Consider the following 12,417-nt stretch of genomic DNA (forward strand, 5'->3'; position numbering starts at 1 on the left):
GAGAAACCAGTGGGGTGTGAACTCTTGAATTCATTCCAGAGCAGGTGCATATGTTTACTCCCCGTTGGTCTCAAAGGCTGAGAAGGGAAATGGAGCTGTCCCTGGGTGGTACTGTCTACCTCATTTGGCTATCTCTGATGGTTTCTCCTTATTTCAGTTTTTAAGTTCAACAGCTATAAAAATTGAAACAATCAGATTTCCAAAACAATAATGGTAGTGTCTCTCCAGAACAATTAGAAACACACTAAATGAAAACCACAGTGAAATGTTATGCAGTTCCAAACATTTTAAACATCAACAGTAGTGTAATAATTAAAACTTAAGTTCAGTACTTACTTCTAAATTGGAGCTCCAAGATGCTTACTTGGCAAGGGCAGTTGTTGAAACACAAGCTCTTTCAAGGTAAATATCTCTAGTCCTCGTAAAAAATTGCATTGAGGTTTTTATATAGATATATATATATATTAAGCAAAAATAGCTCTCTGGTATTATGAGCACAGCAATGCTGCTGGTTCCCTGTCTCAGTACCATCTACCAGAGAATAAAGAATGACTTTGTTTAATGAATCTGCACTAGAGAAAATACTTTGTTTAGGGAGTAAAAACAAGCGATTATGAAGGAAACACATGTAAACCCTTAGTTCGAAAAGCATAATGATTTCCAGATCTCAAGTTGAATGTTTTGTAATAACTTGGAAATCTTGGGGATCTGGAGAAATTTAGAACATTAAGTATTTTTTTTAAAAAATGAAACTTACTTTTTTCCTTACAATTAAATCAGCTTTGAAAACCATAAGAAAAGGTAACTTTTTAGAGTAAGGTGTAGTGCACATGATGATGAGAATTAAGGCCATTTATATTGCAAACAGCCACTCCAAACCCTCTACAAGAAGATTATCATTTCCTTTAGGGCTGGTCACAGATTTTATTTGATAAATATGTCAATTTTGCATACCTGCTAATGACAGCGTGTAGCCTTCTCTACTTCTTTCTGTAATTAGTTGCCTTTCTCTGAAGACCATAAAGCAAAAAGGTAGCAGTCCTTGCTGATGAGGCTTATATGAGGGGCATCAGATGAAGCATATATAGCAAACAAAACAAGAAGGGAAACTTGCTGATCATGCATAAAGATAAATAGGTGTTTCTCTCTGTTGTCTGGCTTTTCTTGACACATGGAAAGGAAAGGATTATTGGTTTGTAACACATTTATGTTTGACAGCTGCATAGTTTTGTTACTTGTAGTCTTGAAGTAACTATAGTTTTGAATTTTTTTCCAGCAGAGTGCTACAGTTGTGCTTTTAGGAAATTGCCACAGGATTGTAATTCAGGTTTGTGCTTGATTTCCACAGTCCATGATAAACTTGGGTCTCTGATTTCCTTTGGAGCTGCTTAATACCCATAACATAACTGAAGAGATAATCCTGTTCTCTTGCTCATGAGAAGAACATTGTCATTATTGTTATTGACTTTGGTGATGATGTCCACATGATTGGAGCAGGATGCAAATCTGTGTGAATTTATGTGGTTCATTTGTTTTCTGAGTGATTTTGATAGGGAGTTAGCATTGATAGGATTGGAAGGTTTGTTTTAAGGTGTGCTTTTAAGCATGGGGGTGGATGTTAAGTCAGTAGGGTGACTGACACTGGAAATATATTATGGGCACGGCATTGCACAGCAAACTTCCATACATTTTTATGCTGTTTAAGAAGATGCTAGGTTCAGCATTCTATTAAATGAGGGATGAAGTAATGTGTGATCCTCCAGATGATGTTGGCTACAAGTCCCATCAGCCCTAATCTGTATAGCTAATTGGGGGGATGATGGGAGTTGCCCTCCTACATCTGAAGGGCCATGAATTCTGTTTGTTCTCTAAACAAAGACATCACTACCAATGGAAATGTATCCTGGGTTGCAGATTGTGGAGGGCAGGGAATCCACAACATCCTGGGCTGCAGAGTGTGTGTGTCCATTTTTCATGCAAGGATTTCCAGGGTCAAGAACAAGGGAGGTGAGGGAATAGGGAAGGGACAGAAAATGGGGAGACTTGGGTCAGTCGATTCTTGAAGGCTACTTCAGTGGAACTTCTGAAGTTGCAATCTTTGCCTCTTTCACAGTCACCAACTGTCCTGAAATGTAGCGGGTCATTATTGTACTTGGAGTTGTAGCTATGTAAGACTGGAATATGTGTGTATGAAGGTTTTTTTATATGTTCCAATAGATGGAAATCAAACTACAGCTCTAGAAGCACAAGAGTTTCTAACCTTGGACAATCAGGTTTCTGTTCCAGCTGTTGACACGTTCCCAAAGCAGCTTTCAAAAAATTAATTACAAAAAAGCAAATTAAATTTAAAAAATTAAAACAGCACAAGATATAAACAGTGTTACTGTGTTGCTATTCCATTATAGAGGACAACAAGACAAATTAATGGGATTCTTTAGAACTGTAGGAGACTTTGGGGCAAGTAAGCAGAAGGAGCAGAATTGGAGGGTTGGTTTGTTTTTTACACTTCTGTCCTTCAAGGAGTTAAATGCAGCAGATATCATATACTGTATATAGTTACAAGTTGTTTAATTTTCCTTTTCTTCTTTCAGTGCTTTTCTGGACCTTTTTATGCAAAAGATTTGTTTTCTTAGTGTGCAAGAGAGAATCTAGGCTTAATTGCATATTTCTGACATGCTTAGTATACAGAATTTTTGTGTTTTCAAAACACACTTGGGCAGTCAAAGTGTTAAGAGGGTAGGGATGTGTGTCTAGATGAAGTTGCACTTTGTGTTTGCAGTAATTGTTTTTCTTCTAGAGAATACCAGCAAAATAACTTGAAATTAGTGTCGTTTATATTCTATTTGATTTTTTTCATACCCAGCCTGCTAATATGCACAAGTGAGAAATAGGATATAATGTCAGTAATTTCTAGTCATCCGATTACAAGCAAACAACATTTTCCTGTAACTGTTTCTATAGTAACAAAGCAGCTTTCATTCTTTCTGAGAACTCAAGCCTATGATGGAGTGAATAGCAAAATGTCTTTTATGTATCTACAGGATGTAAACAGCCATGTGTAGCATTGAGACTGTGGTATTTTCCGCTACTATATTTTATGAATGCTCTCCTGTTATCTGATTTACACAAGTATTTATTTATGTCAGCTTGGATCCAAATGTGCGTGGAAAGAGAAACTAGACAACAGGCATTTGGTTCTGTTTCTGCAGTAGCAATCTTTGACACTGATGTGTCCCTTCTTAATCTGAAAGCATACTTTACACGATAATACAAGAGCCTATATACCAAGTTGCTGTTTTGCAGATAAATGGAATCATATTTCTTACATTTAAGTTCTGCTTTAATTAGAAATTCTATAAACAAATAATATTTTGACCAATTTATTTTAGAGTCACAGGTCCTTTTTTTAGAGCAATAATTTTCATTAAATCTTCATTCACAGGTAGATGTGGCTGTTATTCATTTTACACCACTAGTGCAACCACAGATAGAACAGCCATTTAAGCTGGTGGAAAAAGTTGTTCAAAGTGTTTTCCAGTTCAGAAGGAAATACTGTCATCAAGGTGTACGGTAAGAGATCTTACTCTTATATATCAACTATGGCCTAAATCTACTTGTTATTCTCCACCGTCTGACTAAAAAATTTATGTACAACGCTGTGTAAATTTACAGCGTTTTATAAATAAAGGTTAATAATAATAATAATTAAATCAGTGGAAATGTTGATTTACCAAGTTCTAATTGATTTAATGGGTCATCTTTAATGGGCACTGACACGTGAATGTAGGCCTTTACCATGAAAACAACAGTGTTGGTATAATGACAATCCCAAATGTAGTTATATAAGCCTTGGTGACACAGTAAGTATAGGAAAGTGAGATTGGCCATCATACACCTAACTCTTCCCACTCCCTCAAGGATTCATTTCTTGTCACTGAAATGTTGTCTCTTTATTTAGAGCCAGATACAGCAGCCCAAATTGTTCCTGCAGTGACCAAATCCCTTCTGCTCCTACTTAACATAGTGCCCCTGAAGCCTCCCACCCATGGCCATTCAAGTTTGGAGGAGGGAAGGCTGCAGAATCATCTGCCTGTATCTTCATAGCCAAACCTGACATGATTACTTCAGCCACTGAAACCTGTGAATGACCTTGGCAGACTTCAGTGGATGACACACTCGCTTCATCTCTGGCTACGGAGATATAGGGAGATGCTTCTCCAATCCCCTCCACAATCCTCCAGACATGAACTGGGGGAGAGTTTCAGCAGCAATACGGTAGGCCTGGAGAGGGGCTGATAAATGGCTTAGCATAGTGTAGTTCTATGTTTGGAATTTTTAAGCTATACTAAGCCATGCAGGATTGCAGAATTGACTCCTGCTTTAGAAGTCAAAATAAGAGTATTTTGCTCAGTGCAAATTACATTAATATCCTTTGTATTCCTAACCTGTGACTAGAATTCTAGTTACACTAGTGTAACGGTCCATTATTCTGGTCTAGTACATTTTTCTTATAGGAGTGCAGAGCAGCAGGAGTGATGGGAGGCAGAGAAAGATATTGAAATCTGTCAGAAAGCTGCCTGATGGCTCCCAAGCAAATTGTGAGCAAGACAGCCTACTCTCCTGACAGAAACCACTTCTTCTGCCTTCCCCCATTGCTGCTATGCCTGTGGTTGTTTTATTTCTCTCATTGCTACCTATGCTGCTGTAGCTATGCTGGTAAACAGGATCTACCCTCTTAGCATGAATATATTATCTGCATAGTTTCAGGAAAGGTCAAATCAAGACTGTACTTTTGGGAACTTCCCAAAAGTAAGGTGTCATTTTTGTCATTTTCCCCTGGCTTTATTTTCGCGTTATTGCTCTTTGGTGCAAATGCATCTTAAAAACATCCCACATTTGCAGGTTTTTTCTACTTTTAAAATCCCATTTCTGAGTGGGATTTGTCTAGTGAGATAAGGCTAATAAGTCTGAGCTTCTATACTCAGCTGCAGATAGCCTGTAACAATCCGGAAGAAGTCTTGCTTTAGAATTATTCCCACAACGAGTCCTTTTTGTTAACAGGTATTTCTTCCACCTTAGAAGCAGTGTTCTACTTCTTGAGATGGTTCCAATGCACTGGGCTTTCCCCACAAGACTTCCAGTTTCGGGGAAGGAACTGTCCCATTTTTTACAAGCCACCTTGAGTCCTAGGGCTGGGGAAAAGGCAGGATGTAAGTAAATAAAAGTCTTCTGGTGAAGAGTTCTCCAGCACAGTTATGTCTGGACGTGACATGAACAGACCCTCTGCTGGGTTCCTGCTGCTTTTGCCTTCATAAGCGGCTTGTTCCTGTACCAGGCCTTAGCCCTCTTCTGAGAGTTCCAGATTGAACTTTCCTCCAGGCTTTCACTACCTTGTTCTCCCAGATACAGCTTCAAACCTGGTGAAGCACCAATGACTGAATTTATATATCAGCATCAGACATTTCAGCAGTGCTCCCCAAACACAGTAGGAATCTGCTTCATGCCTAAGGTAGTTGAGGCACATCTGTTCTGTGCATAAGTGGAATGGTAGGGATCTGGAGCTTCACATGTCAGTCCCCTCAGTGATCCAAGGTGAGAATAGCAGTACCAGAGGTTTTTTTGAACTGTTGGCTTTATGTCCAATGATTCAACTTTGTTTGTAGTCAGAGTCTGTATGGAGCGTTACAGACTGCCAAACCACGCAACTCCCTCACGGAGCAAAAAGAAGCCCCAAAATGGCTCTTCTCTTTGCGGCGCGCTTATGACGTTGCGAGGTGCCAATGGTGCACTCACGTCATATGCACTGCACGACGTGCGTACGCAATGCGTCCACTACGTCAAGATGGGGGTGCCCGTGTGGAACAGGCGCCGCCATTTTGTACGGACTTGGTCTGTATTAGGGTTAGGGGTGTCAGGTAGTAATGCCCCTTTCTAACCCTAGTACGTGCAGAGCGTGTACTTTATGCCTGTGCGGAACGGGCCTAAGATTCTTTTAAAGCTTTGCTGGAACCCAAAAGGCGTACCAGAAAGTGAAGCATCTGCAATGGATAAGTATCTGTGCTGACTTTAATTCTGTGTTCTGAATTTGTCCATTCTACCCTTTTCATAACCAAGCCTGTCTTTGAAAGTTGTATGTCTATTACAGCTAGGCACCAGCTATAGCCTCAGTACCTCCAAGCACAATTTCTTCTTCTTATATAGGGAATTATTCCTTACTGAATTTCTTTCTGCTCTTGGGGATCAGAAAGACATAGTGTCCTTGTCCAATACTCAGAATAGTGCACAAATTGGTTTTTTTTTCTTATTGTAAATATTCTTGGTGAAATTATTATTTATTCCATTATGTGGACATTGGTTTTTTTAAACTTTTCTAGGTTAAACAATAAAAACAATATATAATATGGAACACCTACCTCCACCAGCAAAAATGTTTTGTCCCATTAGGTCAAGAATACAGACAAAGCTAATTTCTCCATCTAGCATGGCATTAGCTGTGCGCTCTTTCATAAACCCTAATGTTTCAGAAATTGTCAAATAAACTGTACAGGTGAATGTATACACCAAAGTAGGAATGATGCAACTCTTCAGAGGTTGCTGGACTGAAATTCCCAGTAGCCTTAGTCTTCATTGCCAGTGGTGAGGAATGCTATATCAGTCCAACATTTGGAAATCTGCTCATCACTACTGGGAATATATGCATAATCAACGTGACATGTTAAGAGAGAGAGAGAGAGAGAGAGAGAGAGAGAGAAGTGACTGGTGCCTGTAACTCATGGCTGTATATGTACTGTAATACAGTCCATGTTGGGGGCCCTGTAAATTTTTTGGAAGTCTCTGCTAATTCAGAAACCTGCTTAAGACTTTGTGTCAAAGTCAATAGTTCAAGTATCTGTCATAATTTATGTCATTCAGGAACCACCCAAAGTGATGGTGTTAATTGATGCAACTTTAAAATTATGGCACACCCAGTATATGATAATTGCCATGTATTGGTGAGAGTACTTTTGGTGACTTGAACTCCAAAAGGTTAATAGCAAATACTTATTGTATAGCTATTTACAAAATATTATCAAGGAAGATTCTCAAGGGAGTCTCACATCCAATAGTACTTTGAGGCCAGTGCTGTCACAAACTGCATCATGCAAGATCTTCACAGTAATAGAGTATCCTGTCTCCATTTGCTATCCTAATATAAGACCTTTCCAGTTTCTCCTGCACAATCCAGACATTAGTATACAATGCAGAGAATTAGTACAACATGGTAAATCCAGTTGCTGGTATCTGTGGAGCATGAAGCCTACATTTCCCTCAGCATATCCTCCACCTTCCCAGTGGTATCTAGTTAGGTGTATTTAATAATTTGTAGGGAGGTGTGCATTGTAATGGTGTCTTTATATTGGAAAGTAATGGTGTATGTTTTTGTTGCAGGCAGCCAATTATATAATGAGTGACTAAAAACATGAGATCATTTTATTGCAGTTGGCTGGCAGTGACAACAGAAAATTAAATGGTTGAGGGATTTAAATAAATAGACAAGTGTTGCTTAATTCTTTTTACAATTTCCCTTGCTTATCATGTCTACTATTATCTTTCAGGATTTTATTTCCAGAAGCGAGACGTTTAGAAAAAGCAGAACAAATGCTCATGTTGGCAGATGTTGATCCAACTCTACGCCCGACTCAGCTTTCCATGTATCACTTTAAAAATCTTTGTGATGTTTATAGGAAAATGTGTGATGAAGACCCAGATCTTTTTGTATACAATTACAGACATGAACTGAGAGAGAAGAGACTAAAGAAGGCAAACTTTAAAAGGATGGTGGATGATGACTTGATATAGCTAATTCTCTAAAAAGAGCCTGCCAAGAAGTGCAATCATTTTTGTTGACTGAAATTTTCATAAGCATTCCTGACTCAAAAGATATATGAAATTCACAGAGGGGAGACTAGCATAAAATGAGCATAATTTGGTCTCAAGACACAAATGATGGTGTTTTGCAAATATTACAGTTGGCCCTCTGTATTCATGGTTTCATCTAGCCACAGTTTGAAAATACTCAAAACAAATAAATAAAATTCCAAAAGTAAACTTTGATATTGCCATTTTATATAAGGGATACCATTTAACTGTGCCATTATATATAATAGGATGTGAGCATCCATGGAGGTGAGGTGGGGAGCTGGAACCAAACCCCAGCAGATACCAAGGGCCCCCTGTAATATACTACTCAAAATAAAGTAAAAATCCTATTCCAAGTTCATTTAAATGATATGCTCAATCTGTGACTGTCACCCAATAATCAAGTATTAGGAAAAAACTGAAATGTCCCCAAAGCGAAAATACTAAATTTGAAACTTCATAAAGAGAGGTGTGAAACAAACACTATGCCTACTGCATTGAACATTTTACTGTACAAACTTGTAGAGAAAATAAAAATACAAGGTTACAGTACAGACTTCCATATTTACATATATATATATAAAATCAAGTATAAACAACATATTACATCATAGTGCAACATTATTTTTGTAATGAATTAAAATAACTTAATTCTGCTTTAAATAAAGCAAAATCTAACAAACATAAATGGTCAAACAAAGCTGTTTGAATTCTTGCAAAAGATGTAGATTTTAACTGTTTTATCCCCTTCTTTGCTAATTTTAAAAATGTAATCTAACGTTATTTGAAAGCAGTAGATTAATTTACAGAATTTGTAAATTCAGGGTAGCTTAATCTAATTTGTCTGTTCTGTAATAAATTAAAATAACTTAAGCCTTTACAACTACTTCTGTGTGCTACCACAGTAGTGCATTAAATTGAAGAGTCAACAGTTCTTTTTTGTAACGATCACCAGTTTAAGAAAAAATATGTAAATAAAATCTTATGGGATGGGGGAAATAACTGTTTTCAGGCAGCTAGGACTTTCCATGCCTGTCTACTGTTTCATAAAAACAGTCCTCGTTAACTACTGAAGTTAAACTTTGTACACTAAATTCCCTTTCTAAAATAGAATTCAAGTCAAAATTTGCAGCATCAGGATGACTGTCAAGAGACTGGTGCCGTTCTTGCATTGCCAGTAATGTCCCTTTATCACGTCTTGTACTGTTTGCCTTCCGCTTAATGGGACAAAAGTGTGCACGCACTAGTTTAGGATGTTCTCCTGCCTTACGTTCATCAACGCTCTCTTTTTCAGAAGGACACCTTTCCTCAGTATCATTGCTTGGATTCTCAGAAATCTTTAGCCGCTGGAAATGGATTTCTATGTCTTTTGTAGGGCTGACTTTCTTTACAATTTGCTGGTAGTCATCTTCATCATCACTTAGAATGTCAGACTCTTTGACAGGGCTGTTTGAAAAATCTGATGCACAGTTCTGCAGATGCTTCACAGGGGATGAATTTTTAGATTCCAGGATGCTGTCAGTGGTATGGCAGCTGCTACTTGGAGTACTGCTGCTCAGGCTGCATTCATCAGAATCCAGTTCATTTCCTTTGGCTGCATCCATGTTCCATTCATTACCTGGAGAGTTCCTCAGTAACTTCAAGGATCTTGAGGATGCTGCCAATGCAAAACACATCATTATTGTCCTCAACTATGGTAGCCTTAGCAATAATTATTATCAAGTTTAACCATCTTCATTCAACACTAAAAGTAGCATGACTTAGGTACTAGAGCAAATTCAATCATGTTTTTAAGTAACATTTACTATTTTATAGGGAACGTTCACAAAATAAAAATGCAAAAAGTCTGGAAAAGGACACAAATTCCACCTAGAAGCCTCTTCAGATAGACTGTTAAAAGTGGCAGAGTGAGGTGTGTGACACACCACAAATCTTGTGAAGGAAAAGGTTCCAGGAATTCCCACCCAGTCAAATCAGACTGCACCAAACTCCATATCATGATATGGAAGCAGAAAGTGCTAACAAAGAGGGTCAAAGCATGAGCTGGAAAGAATGGAGCTCACATAGCCACTGTTGTATGGTGCTGTATTATTAGTCATCTGCCCTTCAGGTATAGAATGAAACAGCAGTATGAAAATGAGCCATTTCTGGATAGCAGCCTCAAAACCATCACTTTCCTGGCTCACAGAAGGCTGATTTTGATTAAGAAGTCTAGTACAGGTACACTTAAGTTAACAAAATAGATGTGTTCCTGAACATTACTACTTAAACAGAAAATTTGGTACCAGAAGCAGAAATATGAAAAGAATAGAGATAGGTTCCTATATAATAATAATAATTAAAAAAAACAGCAATTCAGTATGTTTCAGCAAATGTTATTCAAACCTAACTACATGCACATGTGAAAGGTCTGGCAAGCCTTGCATAACTTATCAAAAACACTGCAAACATTCTGGAGACTGCTTGAAAGTTTCTTCCAAAATACACCCAGCAACTTTTTCTTTCTTTTAACAGTGCTGCCTTTCTTACAGTTGCCATTTTGGTGGCCAAACTTATAGATCTATGCTGGGGGTAGGGGTTAATACTCTTGGAGTAGCTGATAAGGCAGGTGGTCAGCTTGCCCCCTTTCTCTCTTTTTTGCTGTTCATTCATGCTCACTAAGGAATTTATAGCACAGGTGCTATTTATCTGGCCTGTGGTAGGCAGGCACACATCTCTACAGTAGAATTGTTAAATCAGAACTATATTTTCACCCAGCTCAAGCTGTATTGTATTTACTGAAAACATGCTGCTGCAAATCTACACCAAAAGTCTCTTCTTTATCATCTTCCCAATGCTATTGTTGCTAAACATTCCAACTTGTCACAGGATGAGGAGGAAAATGAGGTGGGCTGAGGAGAAGACATAAACAGACTTTGGAGCTTCTTTTTCAGAGGCTTTGGCGGGTTACAGACGGGCAGGGGAAGACGTCTTGGAGGTGTATTCTGCTGAATACGGAGCCTCCAGACCGCCCGCCCCGGGGGCGTGGCTCAGGTGTATGGGGCTTCCACATGGGGGGCAGTGAAGACGCCTCACCTGGGGCCGTTTCTGACCCACAGTTTCCATACCGCCGCCTTGGAGGATGCTGCAAAGAGAGAGGCAGCTTCTGCACGGGCGGCCAAAAACGGGGCTTTTTTTTTCTTTTGCCGGCTGGCGGCTGCGCAGCTGCAGCGCTCAGCACCGGCGGCAGAAAGCCTATGTGCACATTTAAAGTGCCCAGGCCCCTTTAAACTTTTTCCCTCGCCCTGCCCAAGAACAATGGTGGTCTCCTGCCAGCTGGTGATCAGCTGGTGTTGGCATCCTTGTCTGCTTGCACGTTGGTAGTGTCACCAGCATCATGGATGCCTCCTCTCCTTTGGTCCCCACGCTCTTACTGAATCTGCAATGCACAGCCACAGCTGTCGCCGCTGCCACCACTGTCCCCCTGCCATCCCCCATCACCTCCCTTGTACATATGTAAATATTTAAAGTTTTAGGGGTTTTTTATTGTTAGGTGAAAATGGCACAGGAATGTGTGTAGGGGTTCACTTTAAATTCCAAACTTTCCCCAATTCTAGCAGCGCATGCGTACATGTTGCTCTAGGGTTAGGGTTAGGGTTAGGGTTACGAGCATTAAAATAGAGTGCAGCTGTGCTGCAGCTTCCACATCTGCATGGCATCTGACGCTCTAATTAGAGCCTCGGTGCAAACTGCGCATGTTCCAGGACCCCGACTCATTATGTGACGCAGCAGACACGGAGCTTTTAAATGAGCAACTTAAATTAGCGGCGTAACAATTCTGGCGTACCGGTGCAGCAGCTTATAGACGGAGCTGCACAGTTGCGCAGTATATAGAAAAGAAGCGGGGAAAAGCAGCACCTTTTTAATGCCGCTTCTTCCCACTTGGGGCGTGCGGGCGGCGTGTTCATGGCGGCATTCAGGTAAGGGCCGTCTGAAGGCTATACCTTCATGACGTCATGAACACACCCCTTTTTGCCCGTCTGTAACCCGCCTTTGTTAACTAAGGTGTGTCTATAGTTTACTCAGTTGCTCAGATTATACAACAGCCAAAACATCTGTGTGGCTGAAATGGCAGCACAAGTGCTGCACACTAGAGCCATGAGCTGCATTGCAACCATCACATTTTAAGTCAAAATGAAGACATCAATAAATGCATTTACAGTATGAATTGTGGTCAAGCTCATATTACATGCCAAATTCAGAGAGAGATGAAGGGCTGAAAGAAAACCGCTTCAGCACCATAAGGCCAAGACAAAACTTCAATTTTTAAGCTGCCCATCCCCATGGAAGGTTCACAACTCTTACTTCCACAATGTTAATATGATCAAGTCAACATTTCTTTTTAACTTTTGCCTTTCTAGGACATTATTATTATTATTATTATTATTATTATTATTATTATTATTATTTGTGTTTCCCCGCCTCTCCCAATTGGATCGAAGCAGGGTTACAGACTAAAAAAATCACAATAATAATAAT

General features: G+C 39.5%; 2 protein-coding genes across 8 annotated transcripts in view; one reads left to right on the forward strand and one right to left on the reverse strand.

Moving 5' to 3' along the window:
- The window catches only part of LOC149310981 (mitochondrial dimethyladenosine transferase 1-like), a 36,973-nt gene extending 28,885 nt beyond the window's left edge, over positions 1–8,088 (forward strand). For 3 of the 5 annotated variants that reach the window (XM_089530143.1, XM_089530147.1, XM_089530144.1), the window contains 2 exons: positions 3,443–3,570; positions 7,596–8,088. In XM_089530143.1, the coding sequence (XP_089386269.1) occupies positions 3,443–3,570; positions 7,596–7,839 (372 nt within the window). In that variant the 3' untranslated portion in view covers positions 7,840–8,088. Of the gene's footprint in view, positions 1–3,442; positions 3,571–5,061; positions 5,211–7,595 lie in introns of all 5 variants that reach the window. The other 2 variants (XM_089530145.1, XM_089530146.1) reach the window with 2 other exon arrangements.
- A 531-nt stretch (positions 8,089–8,619) lies between these two features.
- TIAM2 (TIAM Rac1 associated GEF 2) overlaps positions 8,620–12,417 on the reverse strand; it is a 156,746-nt gene continuing 152,948 nt past the window's right edge. For all 3 annotated transcript variants that reach the window (XM_089530152.1, XM_089530150.1, XM_089530151.1), the window contains one exon: positions 8,620–9,556. In XM_089530152.1, coding sequence (XP_089386278.1) covers positions 8,916–9,556 — 641 coding nt within the window. In that variant the 3' untranslated portion in view covers positions 8,620–8,915. The remainder of the gene's footprint in view (positions 9,557–12,417) is intronic.

This window comes from Sceloporus occidentalis, unplaced genomic scaffold (genome assembly GCF_023333645.1).
Source record: "Sceloporus occidentalis isolate IW3139 unplaced genomic scaffold, rSceOcc1.0.p SCAF_6, whole genome shotgun sequence".
Classification (NCBI taxonomy): Eukaryota; Metazoa; Chordata; class Lepidosauria; order Squamata; family Phrynosomatidae; genus Sceloporus; species Sceloporus occidentalis.